Source organism: Erythrolamprus reginae, chromosome 1, assembly GCF_031021105.1.
Source record: "Erythrolamprus reginae isolate rEryReg1 chromosome 1, rEryReg1.hap1, whole genome shotgun sequence".
Taxonomy (NCBI): domain Eukaryota; kingdom Metazoa; phylum Chordata; class Lepidosauria; order Squamata; family Dipsadidae; genus Erythrolamprus; species Erythrolamprus reginae.
This window is the reverse complement of record NC_091950.1, coordinates 87101685-87120977: the sequence shown is the minus strand read 5'-3', so window position 1 is coordinate 87120977 and position 19293 is coordinate 87101685. Positions and strand designations below refer to the sequence as shown.

The 19293-nt window shown below is 36.3% G+C and overlaps 1 protein-coding gene across 3 annotated transcripts; it reads right to left on the bottom strand.

The window, feature by feature from the left end:
- Positions 1–721: 721 nt before the first annotated feature.
- On the bottom strand, positions 722–16795 carry SNAP23 (synaptosome associated protein 23). Of its 3 annotated transcripts, none has more exons than XM_070757860.1 (8): positions 16528–16795; positions 12359–12463; positions 10681–10722; positions 10100–10148; positions 9706–9823; positions 5900–6052; positions 5210–5354; positions 722–3077 (listed from the first exon to the last, which is right to left on the bottom strand). In XM_070757860.1, the coding sequence occupies exons 2-8, from the start codon at positions 12413–12415 to the stop codon at positions 3012–3014; spliced, it is 630 nt and encodes a 209-aa protein (XP_070613961.1). In that variant the 5' UTR covers positions 12416–12463; positions 16528–16795; the 3' UTR covers positions 722–3011. The 3 variants fall into 3 exon arrangements, with proteins under 3 accessions (XP_070613961.1, XP_070613980.1, XP_070613971.1); XM_070757879.1 differs by lacking the exon at positions 16528–16795 and adding an exon at positions 16344–16498; XM_070757870.1 differs by lacking the exon at positions 16528–16795 and adding an exon at positions 14745–14817.
- Positions 16796–19293: the final 2498 nt, after the last annotated feature.

The following is a 19293-nucleotide window of genomic DNA, read 5'->3' as shown; positions in this document are numbered from 1 at the left end:
CTTATTGGTTATAAACAATAACTCCTTGCCAAAACATTTATGATGCAGATAGATAATTGGATTTTAACCCTAAAATTCTGCTTAATATAATATAAAACTAAACTTTGTGAGTTGTTTTGATTTTCCTCTACTAGCCACTGAGGTGACAAAAACTAATACAATTTTTAGCAATTTCATTTAATGTAAACATATATCAAATAAGATTGTAGGGTTTTTGAAGAAAAACAACTTTGAAGATCTTTTTTTGGGGGGGGGGAGGGAAACCATACCATTCCTATCTATTATAACAAAATTGGGAATGTGTATGTTTTCCTGTTCTTAGAACTGCCTGTATCTTTATTGGACTTGTACAGAGACAATGGTTCAAGGGTTTTCTACTAATGCTGTCTTATTTGTTTCATGCTAAACCAGGTCATTTTCCTAATTTTAATTGGTATTATTCAAGAAACCATGTTTAAATTCACATTGTATTAAGCTTATGACTGAATATTCTCTTCACCTCCATCATGTGACATAAGTAAGGATTTTTCTTTTTTCTTTCAATCATGAAATTCCATGGAAATTTAGAATTCCTAGATCTTGTTTTTTTCAGCAAAGGTTGTTCACATATTGGACTCCATAGGGAACTAAAAGCTGGATCCTTAGTTGCAAGCAAAACATTTACAGGATGTCTATTAAACAGCATAGCACAGTTTAAGGGCATTCAGACTTACACAGGCACTTAAGAGTGAAAAAAATTATAAATTGTATTTATTCAGCCCAGCAAGTATACAGAAAGACACCTTGGGCATTCATTTACATTATACCTAAAAACAGATTTGCACTGTTTCTTTTGTGAAACTAAACTATACAAAATTTATCATTTTTCACACATACCAGATAGTTATGGTATCAATTTTCAGTTTTTGTTTAATTTTATTAAACAAGTGTCCATGGTTCCCATACAACCTACTGATGAAATGTTACAGATTAACCATTTTACTCAGCAGTTCAACTAATTAGTGTTTTGTAAAATATTACCAGAAAAAAACAAAAAAACAGAGCTCCTGGAGGAATTGTGTTGTTCCTGCAGAATATATTTTCCATGTAATTTGTTTTGGTATTAATAAGCCATAATTTGAGTGCCCTGTTTTTGCACTATGCTACAAGTCCAGCATTCCATTGTACAAGGTTATATAGAAGACTTAAGCTTTATAATAAAAATTAAACATTCAGGTGGAAATGTGTAAATAAACAAAGCATGAAGAAATTATTTAAGAACAATCATGGTACAATTAAGAGATTTGTTTTGAGCTGCTTTATAGTATCTAAATTGTTGCAAATAATCCTTTTAGATTTGCAGCAAAACATGCAAGGACTAGAAGAAATTTATATCTTCAAATTGAATAAAATACAAGATCTACTAAATATTGTGCTGTTGAATAAATCAACAATTTGGTGGGTCCTTAATTAGAAGAGAATTAAAGCTTTCTTGTGAAAGATTGGGCATCTAGTAGATTTGAAATTTAGATATGTATAGATATGATAGAAAATCAACCTTAATCTTGTGATGGGAGTCAACTGAAATAGGCTTTAGGTCAAGTATTTATTACAGCAAACTACACCATGTGATCCATTCAACAGCTTACAGCTCATTAACAGTGATTTATAGTTGTTTCCCTTGGATCTTTCTCCCACATACTAACATTTTAAAAGAAAATTTGACAAGTAGCAATACAATAAATCATAATTTGTGATGCCTGTAGAACATGCCACCATTTAAAATTTTGTGAATTAGATCAAATTCAGATCAATTTTAATAATAAAGTGGTGCTTGAAAATGATTTCTTTGAAAAGCATGAGAATGTATGTATAGTTCAGATAGAAAATATGAAACTATTATTATTATTATTATTATTATTATTACTACTACTACTAACAAGCAGATGGCTTTTGACTTCATTCAAACTTAGTTTGTGCCCTGATATTGATGTTTTAACCCCCAAACATTTTTAAAATAAATACAGTAGTGAAATCACAATGTCATTCTCTACAGATTTGTACAGATTGTATGAATTGTTTATATTAAAAGACGAACACATTTCTATAAGGAATGCTTTTATAAATTAAATTTGTACATTTCTAATAAAATGTTTTTTAAAATCCACAGAGATTTCATAAACCAATGAAATGTGTACCTACAAATACACATTTTTTTTAAAAAATGGCAGAAGTTCAAGATATTTATATAAAGGCACATTTTAATTTCCTTCCAAACACATGAGATTCCAAATGACCAAGAGTAATATGCTCCATGTTAAGCTGTCTGAGTTACCCTTTCCTCTAATTACACTAACATAGTTTGTGAAAGAATCAAAAGAAATTAGGATTCAAAAATCCAATCTTTTGGAGACAAAAGTGAGAAATAAGTTTAAATTTGAGCTGCTTTTATGCATTATGGATTTTTATATATTTATTTACCTAATTTGCACGCAAATTAGAATAGCTATGGCTTGAAAGTATACTTTATAATTTATCCATTATCATCTTTTCCCATCTTAAAAAACTTGGTGATGAAATCAAATATTTTTTAAAAGTAGGGGCTAGCTTAATTTCTACAAACATGTACATTTCATGAAAACCAATCATCCACCAATTCAACAATTATATGCAGTATTGTGAGGTAATTAAATCTAGCGAGTGCATTCTCTTTGCCTTTATAATCAGTCAGTTTGCACTCTTATCTCTGAGTTGCCATAAGGAAAGTAAAGGGGGGGAAAGGGTGGTGGTGGTAAGACTAACTTCACAGAAAGGACAAAACCAAGGAAAATGAAGCCCTGAGGATATGAACATGAATAAGAAAGTTACACATCTGTTGTGCTATTTTTCCTGGACTTTCATGCTAAACATGTACAATACAATAATGTTCTGCTTTGTTTCATTTTCTGAACAGCTGCTTCTCTTCTTTGGAAGTTGAAGATATTTGTAGAATGAAAAAAATATTTCAGTTGACTCAAAACTGGCAATGGCTATCAGTTATCAATAAGCTTTTTGGCTCTTACGTTGGCATGCTCAATACGGGTTTTGTTGGTTTCAGCCTGAAACAGAAAACAAAATGCAAAGCTACTAGTAAATTAAGGTGCACAGAAACTATAGAAGACATTGTATTTCCTCAAGAATTTCCAAGAATATGAAGGGCTAAAACAGACATTTAAAGTTACAATATATGAATAGGGGGGAAAAATCTCCTTTTTCACTTCTTTCAGGATATGGCTTTTTGTAAATTGCTAGGACTTCTATAAAGATTCAGGATATTCAAATGAGATGAAAGAAATTAAATATAAGGAAAGCACTGGCACAAATGTTTGTGTCTACTACTTGCTTAGAAAACAGCCACAGAAATTAGCCATGAATGTACCATCGTATTTAGGAGCATATATAAAGTGAAGAAAGCTGACAAGAGAAAACCTTTTAAATAAATACTGTATAAGTAATTTCATTATTATACTGCTACACTTATATATTGTTACATTTCTAATTTAAAAATGAACATTTGAAACAATTTTTAAAAAAATAAAATTTAAAATATTTAAAACTTGTTAAAAATATTCACAATCTATTTAGTGATCAGTCCAATGACTATTTACTAATCTTTTAACATATAGGACACAAATATACCTCTGATAAAGTTTATTGAGAAAAGCAATGCAGAAGAAATACTTAAAATGAAAGTTACTTAAAATGAGTTCTCAAAATAGCATGGTCACTTTTCTTGATATCATAAAGTGCTGCTATGACTTTTAACAGGATTTGTTTACCATTGGTTTTGTGCCACTATTCATTGTCTGTACACTAAGCTTTATTAAAAATATTTTTAAAAACTTGCTTAAATCAATCTTCCCTGATTTATACCTCATTTTCTCTAAAGATTACTTTGCTTTAAAACTGGTATGAAGTAATACCAACTTCCTTTTAATGATAAAGATATTGGCATTGGCCAGGTTCCTCTACCCTATCTGCATTATAAAAAGTTTTAATTAACTAAAGGCACCCAGAAAAACAGGAAAGGGGATTAAGATAATTGATGTGGTTTAAAAAACAACATCTAGGTTCAGGCCAACCAATGGTGCTCTGATTCCAAAAGTAATTTTGAGGGTTGACCTATTAGTCAGTGACTGCAGTATTTATTACTCCTCACCTCTTACTGTATTTCTGTGTTGGCATTTTATATAAACAAGACACTTTCCCCCTTGGCACTTGTTTATCCATTACAGAATATCAGTGATTCAGAGAAACAAGTGCAGAATTTTGAGAAAGCCTAAAGTCAGGATAGAGCAACTTCAGTGTTATTTATTCTATTTTGGGCAACATAAATCAGCTTTTTATCCAATCAGGTTCTGATCTATAGCTCAATGAGGTATACATCTTCAGTATACAGTATATACATAGTGCCCTTGTTTTTTGTGTGTGCATGAGTAGAAAGGAACAATTCACTAATACAAGCCTAGGACCACCAGTTTGCTTGTGCTTTGTGAGGGTAAATACGAGTTGCATCAGATTCCATATTTACCCTGTACTTAGGTTCCTGGGCAAATTAATTTTTAAAAAAGCAACATCAACATCTTCCTGGAAATTAGTGTTATTCATTTTATAAATGGACAGCAACAATTAGAAGTCACAAACGTTTCAAGTATGTTCCTCACTCCCAATAATACAATATTTATTGGCAGTGGTATCGATAGCCAACCCGAGTCTATGTAGAGGGGCGGCATACAAATCCAATAAATAAACAAACAAACAAATAAATAAATAAGTAAATAAATAAATAAATTGATTTTATTTTTTATTTTGTACCATGATGGAAATATTATTTCAAGTTCACAATCCCAAAGGGCTGATCATGAAATCAAGGTTAAATATATCCTACACAGAAAAATAATGCTTTGGGTGGAGGAATATTATCCAGGAAAGAGAACAACGACTTAATCTGTTGGTAAATTGGAATACTCTATACCAGGGATGTCAAACTTGATTGTGTCTCAGGCCAGATCATGACATATCCTGATGTTTTTTGCCTTTGCGGAGCCAAAATAAGCGTGGTCTACGCGGGTTGTATCCGTGGCACAGGCCTGCTCTCGACCATGGTACTGTATTCCAAAACAATTAGCTACTCTTCTCAGCAATTAAGTCTCTGATAATTACATTTATTAAGGATCCAGTTCTTGCTTACCTTCTCATTTATCCGGTCTATCTGCTTGTTTTGTGAATCGATCTCACTGCCCATATCCACGGCCATATTTTTCAGATTTCCCAAGATGTGTCCCACTTGAGTTAAGTTATCCTCCATCTCATCTTCTCTGGCATCATTTGTTATCCTTTTCAAAATATTAGGAAACAACTGCTTTGAGCACTTGCAAGTTCCTTCTTCATTGTAATGAAGTAAATTCATATATTCTCTCCCTCCCTCCTTAGTTACCTATTCACATACTCACACCAGTCAAACTACCATTGGGCAGTTCTCAATAGAAATTAAAAATCATCATCAGTTCAATCACAACAATTACAAAAATAGTAAAACCATAAACACAAGTTTAAAAAAACCAGAATCATAAATAGTCCTAAGTCTATCTCCCACAAACATTTCATAACTTCAGTCTTAAAATATATCTAACTGCAATTTATAAAAGAAGTTAAAATAAGCTTGTGTTTTTATAAAGACCTTTATACATTCCACTAATCATGTTGCAAAATTTGATTCAGTGTTGTCATATTATTTGAAATCTTTGAAAAATTACTAAACAGTATTCCGAATAAACATTCATGATTTGCACTCAATAAGCTTCTCATCGTGGTTTTGAATATCCCCGTACTGTTGCAGGGGAATATGTATTCATCAATGGATGCAGAAAAGACTGTTTACCGCTTTATGTATCCTCCAGCTGGTCCTCCTGAGGTCTGTTGTTGGTAATTTCCTTCCCGTCTTGGTTGTCTGGTTATTGTATGATCACCTGAATTTTCAGGGTTCTCACCCCATGTTGTCTTATATGCTTTACTAGTCTCAAAATTCTTCGTTCTATAAGAAAAACAGAATAGCTTCAATTAGCTAAAAAGATAAATACAGTACACAATTTAAACAGCCAACTGATTTATAGCTTATTACACACTCAAGTTTGTGATTAGGAAGAAAAATATATGTACCATTTAGCATTACATTTATGAGGTATCTTTCATTTAATGAATGGTATGGAAAAACTGAAAGAGCCAGTTTGCTGCAGGGGTTAAGTCACCAAGCTAGAAATTGGCAGTCAACAAGTTTTAGTCCTTCCTTAGGCACAAAGGCAGATGAATGACATTGGGCTTATCACTCTCTCTCAGCTACAAGGAGGCAGCAATGGCAAACCATTTTTTTAAAACTATGCCAAAAACATTGCAAAGACTGGTTCTGCAGGTATCAAAAAACTGACCTGAAGGCACAAGCCAACAAAATGTTGAAAAAATTATATTGTACTAATTTCACCAAATCATGCGTCAAATAATCATTACCCTAACGGTAACAAAGATGAAGGAATAAATGCAAAACTTATTTTTCTATTCCAACATTCATATAACTGAGATATATCTTGTCTGTATTATTTTATGCCATATTATTCTATAATATTTTATTTTTATTTGGTTCTGGATTTATCCCGTACAGTGGTACCTGATATTTTAAAACTGAAACAGAGAAATCCTGAGACAATGGGCATTCTTACAAAAGAGTTGTATGCTAAGTAATACATGGCAAAAAACATTTTCCTCATATGTAGATCATAGTTAAAAAAAATATGTGGACATTATCGTAGCATTTCATATTATTCCTCTAATATTTTTAAATCTATGCATAAGCTATTATTTTCCTGAAAAAAATTCCTAATAGACTTAAATTGAATATCAACTGCTATTTGCACTCTAAACATTGTAACCATTATTTCAGATCAAATCAGAATACAGTGGTACCTCTACTTAAGAACTTCATTTATTCCGTGACCAGGTTCTTAAGTAGAAACGTTTTTAAGTAGAAGCAATTTTCCCCGTAGGAATCAATGTAAAAGCATATAATGCATGCAAACTCATTAGGAAAGAAATAAAAGCTTGGAATTTGGGTGGGGGGAGGAGGAGGAAGAAGAGGAGGAGGACAGTCGCTGCTGAAGGAAGAAGGTGAGGTGAGGTGAATAAAAAAAATCCAAAACTTTAAGGCTTAAAAAAAAGGGACTCAGGCAAGGCTGCCTCCCTTACACTGCCTCCTATACACTGGCTACTGCTGCTACCTGCTGCCTCTTCCTTCCCATGCTGAAGGGCTCCCCTCTCCTCTCGCTTTGTAGCCTGTGCCTTTCCTTCACTGTGGTGATTCCTCGGCTGCCCAGAGCAAAGGGAGAGTTTCTTTTCTCTGGGCGCTGGCAGAAGTTTATTCCCTGTCCAAGTGCCCAAAGAAAGGAAAATGCTACGTTTGCTCTGGACTGCCAAAGCCTCCCTAAGCGCCACCAAAAGGCTCCTCTGGCAGCCCAGATGGCTGGGATTAAATGAGGAATGGCAGGAAACTGGCCAGGCCTTCGTGCTGCTCTCATCTTTCCTGGGAAATTTTTCCTGGCTCAGGTTGTTAAGTAAAAAATGGGTCTTAAGTAGAGGCAAAAAAATCTTGAACATCCAGTTCTTATCTAGAAAAGTTCTTAAGTAGAAGTATCATTGTAACTAAGTATAAACTACAAACAACACGGCACAGATACAACTACAGACCATCACAAGGTTGCTTGCATGTTAAGAAAACATGCACATTCAGACATGCATCATGTTAGAACATCACCTTCAGATAGCTGGTTAGCAGTGCAAAATACAGGTATTTTCCTAAATTCCATTTTGAGCAGTTAATTGGATCCAACCTCTGATGTTAAATCTTCATTTTATTAAGAAAGAAAAGCGGGGTGATTAGGAGAGAATGAAAAAGAGTGAACAGTAAGACAGCAAGCAGATAACTATTTGTTAGCTGAGAGTATGCTATAAGAAGAAAAAAACAGCTTTAACACAAATTAGGAAAGAATATTATGAATACTATGTTCAATAGTAAAAGTACTGTGCTATTCTCACAAAAATCATTTAATTTAGCCGTAGGAATGGAAGAGTTTGATTTCCTTTCATCCACTTCAAATCCATTCAGTTCTTCTTATATCTCTACATATTTGGCCTTATGTATGATTTTGTTATCAAGCATATTGAAAATTCCACAGAATTACTTCTCTACTGTACAAATATTTCAACTACCACAAAAGCCTCATATTTTTCAGAGTGAGGAATAGGAATGTAGCATGGGGGAGAGGAGAGGAATGCTTTTCTTGTAATCCAGAAGTCTTCAAACCTGGCAACTTTAAGACTTGTGGACTGCAACTCCAAGAATTCAACTCCAATCTCCAGCATAGTTAGCTGGAGAATTCTGGGGATTGAAGTCCACAAGTCTTAAAGTTGCCAAGTTTGGGGGCCCCTGTTGTATTCCTTCATTAAACTGACACATAGCTTGTTTCTACCCAGTGAAGCTGAGAGAAAAAAATCTACAACTTTCCCAAGAATTATTATTTTAAATCTGATTAATTTTGACAATAATTTATTCCATATATTTAATAGTTATTAGGTAATTTATATATACCAGATTTCAGTCACAGGTATATTTGCACATCTAACTAAGCCTTATGTATGGCACCCAACTACTCGTGCATGACCACTGACTTTTCTTCCTTAATAGCACAACTCGAAAACAACAATTTAAACATTCATTGTTTAAACTTGATCATGTCATCCTCCACAACTTGCATTTGTCATTACCAGAAAACCAAAACCAAAACAAGCCCTCAAAAGTTTAAATATTCTGGTCATTATTTTATTCACAGGGTAACCTTACGGACAAGTACAGTTAATTCTAAATAAGCATTTCCCAAATTTCCTTTATAGGCACCACTGAACTGAATATTTTTGTAAATTGCAAGAAAAACCAGGAGACAGCAAGCGTAGTTGGTGGCTGTCATGACATGGCACCCCAAAATTATTTTTTACAAATAAATATATTTTTAAAAGGCTAGGAATTTCATAGGACAACAAATGTTCTTGTTTAAAAACTTTAAAAAATTAGGGTAAAAAATGCCACAATCTCATGGCTTTTCAAATGACAACAATGAAATATTTTTATTTTGGAGTCTACGCTACCAACCATTGCAACAGAAGTTTTCAGGCATCACAGATCTGGAGAAAAGAGCTACCATTCACACTTGCATGCACCCATAAAATTTTGGATAATACCCAATTGGAAAACCTGAAGGGGCAGATTGGGTTCAGATCATCCCAGAGGAGGACTATTTATGTAGTCCTCAGTTTATATGACTTAATAGCACATAAGTAAGACCATATGAATGCAGTCAGTGGCTTGGACAGTGTTAAGATAAAGTGTGATTTTTTAAAATTTTGCTTATCATGTTTTGTGAACCCAGTTGCTATTGTTTGTAAACATGGTTTATGGTTTAGGATTATAAATGAACGCAGACCATGGTTCAGTACAACATCCAATTTGTGTTTTGAATTCTGTATCAGTTTATTTTCCATCAGGGAGAACAGTAGCTTAATTTAATTTTCTAGTCACTGAAGTTCTAAACAGGAGTGATATTTTTCCTTGAAAAAAAAGGTCTTACCAATCTGCTTTTAACTGACCTATTGCGTGGACAGACACAGAGACCACAGCACTTATTAAGCTCTGTCAAGTTCTTTTCAGCTTCTCTCATGTCTTTGTTTATTTGATCCATACCTTCTTCTATGTTGTTTAACTTTTCTAGGAAAAAAAAAAGCTTTAGAAACTTTAAATGATGTAAATGCTTACACTTCATATAGGAAGGTCTGCATTCAAAACACTTTTTAAAAAGCATTTAAAAGCAACTTAAGAAGTGTTAATGTTTCTGGAAAATACTGCAAGCCCATGGAAAATGGCCATGCCTGTATCCGGACTGCATTAATTATGTATCTTTATTATGTATCATTATGAAATATACGATTCTACATTTATAATCAAATATGTCATTTTGTTCTTTATTACACTTGTGCAACTCACCGCCTTGTTCATCTAACATGGTAATGGTTTTGATTCCAGTATCTTGGGACTATAATAGAAAAAAGAGAGAAATACAGCACCACTACACCATGGAATTAGTATAATGACACAATTTGATACAGACTATTGTGTGGAAATAATTACATAAAAATTGATCGGCATAAATACTACTAAATAAAATTTCCTTCCCACATAAAATAAAGATTCCAATATTGTAAGTTATTTTGCAATACAGGTATAGGTACCTGGTGGATTTACTTTTTTAAAATTGGCCCTATGATAACATTATTTCAATTTTATATGCTCATTGTTCATTTATTTTTATTTATTTAAGAAAATGTATATGGCTGTCCAACTTACTCTTAGTGATTCTGGGTAGCTTACAAAGATAAAAACCCGATATTAAAACAATTTAATAGCAGAAAATTAGAGAAAAAGGCAGGGAAGCTTTCTAAGAAAATCTGAGAAATACTTCCGTAATATAATATGGAACATAATATACTCAATGTCATTTCATGTTCTCCACCTAATTTGCCCTGCCCCCTCCCCCACTCAAAGAAAGCCTTTAACTTCTTCCTTACCTCAATGGCCATGCCAAGGATCCTCCTTGTGCTTTCCAAAGACTAAAAATAAAGATAAGATTTCATTTCAGGCATGGAGATTTTTAAAAATATATGATAATTATATAATTTTAGACATGGCTTTAAGCAAGCATTAAGTATTCTCTTGTTTCTGACACAATGCAACTAAGGCAAAGCTTTGTCTTGATTCGTGATATGTTAAAAATCAACATTATTTATGCAGCCACTATTTTCCAGACAAACCCCTCTTTTCAGATTCTGTGGAAAAGTCTGTCATCCTGGAATCTATAAACTTTCTTTTTAAAGAGCCTGAAGTTTCTGCTATTGTGGCAGTGAAGACAAATAGAAATACACCACTAGCAAGTCTCAACCTCTGTCTTGCAAGCCTGGTGGCATTGCCCCTTGATGGTCTGTTTTGGCAGAGTGAAGAGGATGGGAATTGTTGCAAGGGCTGATCCACTCTGCCTTTCTCTTACCTTCTCTAAGGGAAAGCACATAAGAGCCCTCACAAAAGAGGCTATCTGCTAACCCTGAAATGACCTTGTGGGGTTAAACTGCAGTGATGGCGAACCTATGGCATGGGTGCCACAGGTGGCACGTGGAGCCATATCTGCTGGCATGCAAGCTTTTGCCCTAGCTCAGCTCCAACATGCCTGTGTGTGCCGGCCAGCTGATTTTGGGCTCGCATAGAGGCTCTGGGAGGGCGTTTGTGGCTTCCAGAATGCCTTTGGGGGGATGAGGGGAAGGCATTTTTACTCCCCCCCCCTGGCTCAAGGGAAACCTTTGGAGCCTGGGGAGGGTGAAACCCGAACCTACTGGGCCCACCAGTATTTGGGAAACAGGCCATTTCTGGTCTCTAGTGGGTCTCCAGGGGTGGGGGAAGCTGTTTTTTCCCTCCCCAGGCATTTAATGATGGGTGTGGTCACTCGCTTGTGTGCAATAGCGCACACGCTTTCGGCACCTGAGGAAAAAAAGGTTTACCATTACTGATCTAGAGGAAGGAGGTATGCTAAAGTGCAGCATCTATAATAATTCCATCTTTTCTTTTTGACATACCATCCTTGTTTACTCCCAGTTCTCCTACTTCCATTAAGATGTCCTTACTATTCCCTAGCTACTGTGCTAAGGAAGAACTTCAGCAGAAGTAGCTGTTTCCACAGGTTATTCCTGTGAGGTAGATAGGTAGGTAGGTAGGTAGATAGATAGGTAGGTAGACAGACAGACAGACAGATATAAAAGCCTTGCAGTTTGCTAAACTTCATTGTGCTTATTCATGAGACATATTTATTATATGGTGGTGGCAGGTATGATAGCAGGGCTATGTGGGACACAAACAAGGCTCTCTCCTTCAGAAAATGCATTAATCCTAGGAGGAAAAGTATTTTTGCTTTCTAAATCCAAGTGATTTAGATCAGGGGTGTCAAACTCACAGCCCATGGATCGGATGCCTCATGTGCTGGGCACGCCCACCCTGTTTTAGCAAAGGAGAAAAAAGTTGTGATTCGTCACATCACGACAATGTGTCGTCGCAAGTTTGACAGCACTGATTTAGATTATTTCAACCTTCAATGCAATATCATCAAGCAATATATGATAACCAATCAATTTTAGTGGAGAGATCATGCACTCTAAAAAGTTTATCTACCCAAACTATTGGGCAATAATTTAAGGTGCTTACCTCATCTGTAACTTGATGGGCTCTCAGTTGAATTTCTTCAGGTGATAACTCAGCCATGACTGACCTGTGTTTTTCAACCTTCAACTATTCACAGCAGGATTTCTTCTAAAATAGTAAAAGAATCAGTAATAAGGGTATAATCTTAACAAATTGTAAGCATACAAATAGTGTCCAATTAAACTTTTATTTATTAAATTTATATGCCAAATTTATAACCAGTTCAGTTGTCAGCTTTCTAGGAAAAGAAAATACACTACTCAAAAAAATAAAGGGAACACTTAAAAACAGACTATAACTTCAAGTAAATCAAACTTCTGTGAAATCAAACTGTCCACTTAGGAAGCAACACTGATTAACAGTCAATTTCACATGCTGTTGTGCAAATGGAATAGTTGTGCAAATGAAATATTCAATGAGAATTTTTCATTCATTCAGATCTAGGATGTGTTATTTGAGTGTTCCCTTTATTTTTTTGAGCAGTATACATCAAAATTTCAATGTTAGAATATTCTGTAAAAGCGATAACATAATGAAAGTTCACAAAATACTTCATCTATTTATTTATTGTTTGAATCAGTTTATATGGCCATCCATCTCAACAAGTGACCCTTGGCTGCAAACAACAGAATTAAAATAAAGTAAAAATAATTACAAGCATTACCAACATTAAAAAGCAAAGTAGCCAAGAAATATCAAACTCAAATCATCAATGTAACCAAGAAGTGGCTCCCTGCACACGATCTGGGCCCCAGGCCCAGGACTTTGCCACCCTGATCTTTGGACAATTAATGTCTTTAATGGTAGAACTATGAACAGTATCCAAATATCCTACACTATATCTTCATTATAAAATAGCAATTTAAATAAAGGTTACATTTCTACACGATAAGTTAAGAAATAAAGAGAAGTCAAGTTTGCTCCAACCGCCCTCTTCACCAAATGATTCTCAGGCAGATAGTCTTCTATTACCAATTTAGGACCTAAGAAATTAATTTCTAACTTTTTATCAACAGTCACTACTATTTCTAAATAAACTTGTTCAATTCTCCTGCTTTTTGAGGACCTACCAATCTTTTTTAAAGGTATTAATTAGTTGTATTAATTACAACTGTTGGGTTCAGGCAAAATTGGATAGCAAGTATTGTTTTCATTGTTACAGTTGTTCTGCATACAGATTGTCTTTGTCCTTCTGTGTGTCAATTGCTCCACCTTTTTATTATTTATGAATGTTTGATATTTTCTTCAGATGTGAATATTGAACTTATTTAGTAAAGGCAACTGAAATATGATTGTCAGTCCTATTTAAAACACATTTGTTTAATTTGTATTCTCTGCAAGTACATCCCTAGAATTGTATTTTTCTCTGGAGAAGGAAATAGCACTTCTGACTAGAACTATCAGATCTAAATAGCTACCTCAGATAAAGGTCTGCAAGTTGCTCAAATTCAACTCTGGTTCCTGCATTATCACCAATCACTGGAACATAACATACAATTATAATTTTGTACTTCCCTGACTATATGTACAAAGACTACTTTACTGTGTCAGACCATCTTCACTCACATCTATTAGATCAGTGGTTGTCAACCTGGGGGTTGGGACCCCTTTGGGGGTGGAACGGCTGTTTCACATGGGTTGCCTAAGACCATGGGAAATGACAAGTTTCTCATGGTGTTAAGGTACTAAAGCTTCTATTCTGGTGCCTTGGAACATATTTTTATAATCCGACTAATCAGGCATTTACAGTGGGGGCGTCCCTCTGACCTTCCTGCTAATCAACTTAAAGCTCTGTTGGTAGAATTGGGGCTAGTCTTATGGTTGAGGAACTGTGTTAAGAAAGATTGAGAACCACTGATCTGTCCCTTTTTCTCTTAGTTCCACAAACAGTGTTTCTTTCATTTCACTTGGAAAGTCACATTCCTTGCTTTGTAGACATAGTCCTTTATATGCCTAGACATAGTCCTTTATGGGCCCATGGCTTGGTTAAGTGACACTTTCATATTATACTTTTTAGTAAAAGGAAACGAGAGTAGACTAAGTCTGTGTCCAATATACAATGTTCCTGTAAGGAAATGCTGGTCAGTTTTGACAAACTTGGCTATTCTCATGATAAAATTTCTAATCTAGGGACTATTTTACAAATTAAGATTATTATTGCCTGAATCCTAGTATAATCAGGAAGTATACGCAATGTTCAAAGATACACTTCAAGATACTTTCATTTACCATCCTTGGGATTCTTTTATTTTGTCACAATATAATTGGAAGAAAGGAAAACAGGTGACATTTCACCCGAAAGCACTATACTGTATATTTATGTCCCTATAATTCAGGATAAAGTCAAAAACTTAAATCTATGATGAAACAATTGACTTTCCAAAAGTACCTATGAACTTTCATCTAGGATGAAACTTCTTATGTAAATCTGTTAAATCACACATACGGACAACTTCCTGATTCTGAAAAGGAAAGGGAAAAGAAAGGTTCCAAGAAAATAGTTGCCCTATTGAACTATACTTCCCCGAAAAGCATAAACAAGTAACTAAATAATTTTGCAAGTGGACTTTTTTTTCTTATAAAGGGAACCCGATTTTTGCACAACTCTCTACTGTGAAGGAATAAGAAATATACTGCTCAAAAAAATAAAGGGAACACTCAAGTAACACATCCTAGATCTGAATGAATGAAATATTCTCATTGAATACTTTGTCCTGTACAAAGCTGAATGTGCACAACAGAATGTGAAATTGATTGTCAATCAATGTTTTTTCCTAAGTGGACAGTTTGATTTTACAGAAGTTTGATTTACTTGGAGTTATATGGTGTTGTTTAAGTGGTCCCTTTATTTTTTTGAGCAGTGTACATGAATACTAGTTCATGATACATGAATACTAGCAGCCCAGAGTCCTTTGGGAGTGGGGCGGCATATAAATCCAAATAAATTAACAGACAGACAGACAGATATGATGCCTAGAGGTAGAGCTCTTGCTTTGGGAGCTGGAAGTTGGGAGTTCAAGCCCCTTAAGGGAATGTTACTTTCTTTAAGGGGTGAGTACAAGTGCACTAGAGTGCCTTCTGTCCCCTGTCCCATTGCTCTCGTATATATCCTATACTTTTCTTCTATTCCTATATCTCTTCTTCTATTCTTTCATTGATATGTTTTATTCCTATATCTTCTCTTCTATTCTTTCTTAGATATATTTTACTATGAGTATATCCTCTATAACCTTCATTATGTATTTTACTATGTGTATACCCACTAAAACCTTCATTGTGTATTGGACAAAAATCAATCAATAAAATAAATAGATAAATTTTGTTTCCTGTCCTTTCCCCTATCCATTCTTCTACCTCCTTCCAACCTGCACCAATTAATGGAGGGGGGGGGAGTGAAAACTGCTACTCCTTCCTGTTGCTCTTGTTAAAAGGCTTTTTAAAAAACGCAGCAAGGAAACGGCTGCAGCCAAAGGGATAATAGCCACCACGATGTCAATCTTGAAGGCTACAGCTGTTAAGAAACAGAAATATTACTGTGAAAAGCCCTCTCATTTTTACGCTTTTCCCCACTACAAGGAAGACTCCTAAAACAAGTAATAAAAGCTCCTCTGTAGTCCAAGCGCCTCCCTTTAGCCCGCGAAGTTCGGCAAAAGGATTCCCCACAAACAAGAAATACAGCGCAGGCAGCCCAGAGAGAGAGGAAGCCAACCGGCAGCATTCCTACCGGAAACCCAAGCAGCCCAAGCCGAGGCCTAAAGCCGAGAAGGCAGGGCAACCACAGGCGCTCCCACAAGCCCCCCCCTTCCACGAGGGGTGACAACAACTGGCCCCGAGGCCGCCCTGGGATGCTGCGGCTATTAAGTCCTCGACTTACGACCCCGCCAGGAACCCACAGTCCTATTTAACAGCGGCGTTCTCCCCTCGCCCTCTCGGCTTACCGCGCCCCTTTCCCTTCCTCGCCGCCCCGCGAGCCCTCCGCTTAACCTACTTTGCCTTCCTCCAACGGGGGAGAAAAGACACTGTGTCCCGAGCCCCCGGCCGGTACCACCACCCCGGCGCTCCAGCCTGGCTCAAGGAGGCCTTGCTCTCCTCGAAGACATTCCTCGTTCGTTCGTCCCTTCCTCCTTTCCTGCCCGTCCGCCCGCCTCTCGCTCTCCCCTCCGTAGACTCACCTTCGGTGGCCAAAAGAAAGAAAAAAAGCCCGAGCCCGATCTGCGGCTCCGCTCTACCCGGCCAGGCCTTTCGGGCCTCTGGGCGCAGACCTCCCGTTCTCTCCCCTCGAGGGGACCCGAACCTCGCGCCCGGTTTTCCGAAGCCCCTTCCCACTGCCGAACCCCACCCAGCCTTCTTCTTCTTCTTCCCTCCGGTTCCTTCGGGGGCCCAGCTGTTACCGCCTCCTGCCTGCCCTCCTACCCGGTCTCTGAGCCGCAGCGCATTGGCGGCTGTGGGAGGCATTGTTAATAGCTATTGGTGGGAGGAAATGATCGTCATGTGTTGTTTTTTCCCCCACCCTCCTCTTTCGGTTTCTCAGGTTGTTGAGTTTGCCTTCAGCATCCTGTTGGCGCTCGGTTTATTTTTTATTTTTTAACAAAGCCCCGTTCAAGGTACAAAAGGTCTCGGCTGGGGTGAAGCCAGATCAGCTTCCTGCGGTACGGAAACATAGCTTTACTGTCCCATCTGACATTTCCCTCCTTGAACTATAAACATCAATAAGAGCTCTGAAAATATTATTATTTCTTTCTTTCAGGACCCCCTTCATACTGTAAAAGAGCTTTTGTTTATATGAATTATAGTTATTGGTATTTACGGCAGTGTTTCCCAATCTTGGCAATTTGAAGATATCTGGACTTCAACTCCCAGAATTCCCCAGCCAGCATTTGCTGGCTGGGGAATTCTGGGAGTTGAAGTCCAAATATCTTCAAGTTGCCAAGGTTGGGAAACACTGATTTACGGTATTAAAGTACACTGCTCAAAAAAATAAAGGGAACAGTTAAAAACAGAATATAACTTCAAGTAAATCAAACTTCTGTGAAATCAAACTGCCCACTTAGGAAGCAACACTGACAATCAATTTCACATGCTGTTGTGCACATTCAGCTTTGTACAGAACAAAGTATTCAATGAGAATATTTCATTCATTCAGATCTAGGGTGTGTTCTTTGAGTGTTCCCTTTATTTTTTTGAGCAGTGTATTTAAAAAATAAAAATAGAAATGACGCATTCACTGCCATTATCTTTTCTAACAATTGTTTTATGGAATTTTAGGTTAGCAGATAATTTGATTTTGGGGAACCCTGAAGAGGTCTTGGGATACCGGGGTGGCGCATTGGTTAGCTCCACAGGCTACTTCAGCTAACTACTAGCTGTAGTTCAGCGGTTCAAATCTCACCACCGTCTCAAGGTTGACTCAGCCTTCCATTCTTCTGAGATGGATAAAATTAAGACTCAGATTGTTGGGGGCAATATGCTGATTCTATAAAGCGCTTGGAGAGGGCTGTAAAAGCACTATGAATGTGGTATATAAGTCTAAATGCTATTGCTATTGCTGCCTCCTAGAAGTGTCCTAGAACCACACTTTTATCAGGGGTTTATATGGATTGTTTACATTTGCTCAACCGAAAGCTGCAGATAAATCATAGAGTACTTATAACAGTAAAGAATGAATAGTGAATTAAATCAATGATTTGAAGGTTTCCAATACCATCATGGAGCAAAAAAATAGCCTGGGAGATAGATCCCCTTGATGTCACATGCAGGATTGGTGTGTGTGAATGATACCCAATTGTACATCTCCATCTAAGCTGTGACACAGATGTCAAATTCTGATTTTGGTGTCTGGAAGCAGTTAAATGGGATGAAATGTATTAAAGCTGAGCCCAAACAAGACAGAATTGCTGTTTGTTCATTGTAATGTTATGTTGCCTCTGGAGGTGGAAGCACTATTTGTGAAGGGACTCATGTATATTTGGCGATTCTGCTGAATTCACAGCTACTGTTGGATGATCGGGTAAAGATTAGAGTCCAGAATGCCTTTGGCCAGCTTTGATTGATGGCAAGTTGTAATGAGAGGACCTTGTAACACTAATTCACATCTCTGGGCTACTGGAATGGGCTCTAAATAAATCTATTTTGGGGGACCATTTGGTAACAATAATTTGTACAAAATGTGTTGCTCTACATACCCATGCCTTGGATTTACTTTTCCTACCGTATATTTGCTCTGTTATGTCCTGAGAAGCTGGGAAGTTTTCATTCCAGTCTGACAAGGAAGTAGAGTAGGGAAATTCTGATTGGTTCCTTCCCAAAAGGTCTCCCTATTTAAACCCCTGCCAAAAGCAGGCAGGGGCTGATGTTTGCTCAATTTAACCAATAAAAAGCTGAAGTCACACTGCCAGTCTCCTGCCTCCTCAGTATCTGAACTCAACATGCTCAGTGAATCTAAAATGATTGATTTGATTGTTACACAAGTGCCTCTGGAGATGTGAAATAGGAAAAAGGATCTTTAATGAAATTTTGCAGGGCAAGAAATTGTGGATTAAAAAAGCATTTTAAAATGTATGAATGTGACATACAACTGAGAATGAAAGATGTTGCATCAAATGTGTAGAGGGCAAAATATAGTTGAAATGATATAGTAAAAAAGAGCACTGTACTTGTGACTACTTTGTTATAGTTGTTAGAAATTAGTATATTGATTATCCTCAATTAAGTCTTAGTATACTTAATATTTAGAGAAACTTAAAAATAAGTTGAATAAAGTGGTAACGAGTGTTTTAAAAGTATGGGTAACAAAGGGATTGGGTCAAGAAAAAAGTAAATGTTAAATGAATACTTTGAATTGAATACAAAAGTATTCAATTTAAAACTAGTACCTTGAGGTGGTTTGGTCATAAGGGTACAATGAATAAGGATCAAATAGCAAAACAGAGATGTGAAGA

Bases quoted from the DNA above. Each gene is read 5' to 3' on its own strand.
- SNAP23 (XM_070757860.1), bottom strand. From the start codon at position 12,415: ATGGCTGAGTTATCACCTGAAGAAATTCAACTGAGAGCCCATCAAGTT. The intron at 10,149-10,680 runs GTAAGGAAGAAG...TTTCTATTATAG, and splicing joins TCCTTGGCATGGCCATTGAG to TCCCAAGATACTGGAATCAA. The intron at 6,053-9,705 runs GTCAGTTAAAAG...TTTTTCTTATAG, and splicing joins TGTGTCTGTCCACGCAATAG to AACGAAGAATTTTGAGACTA.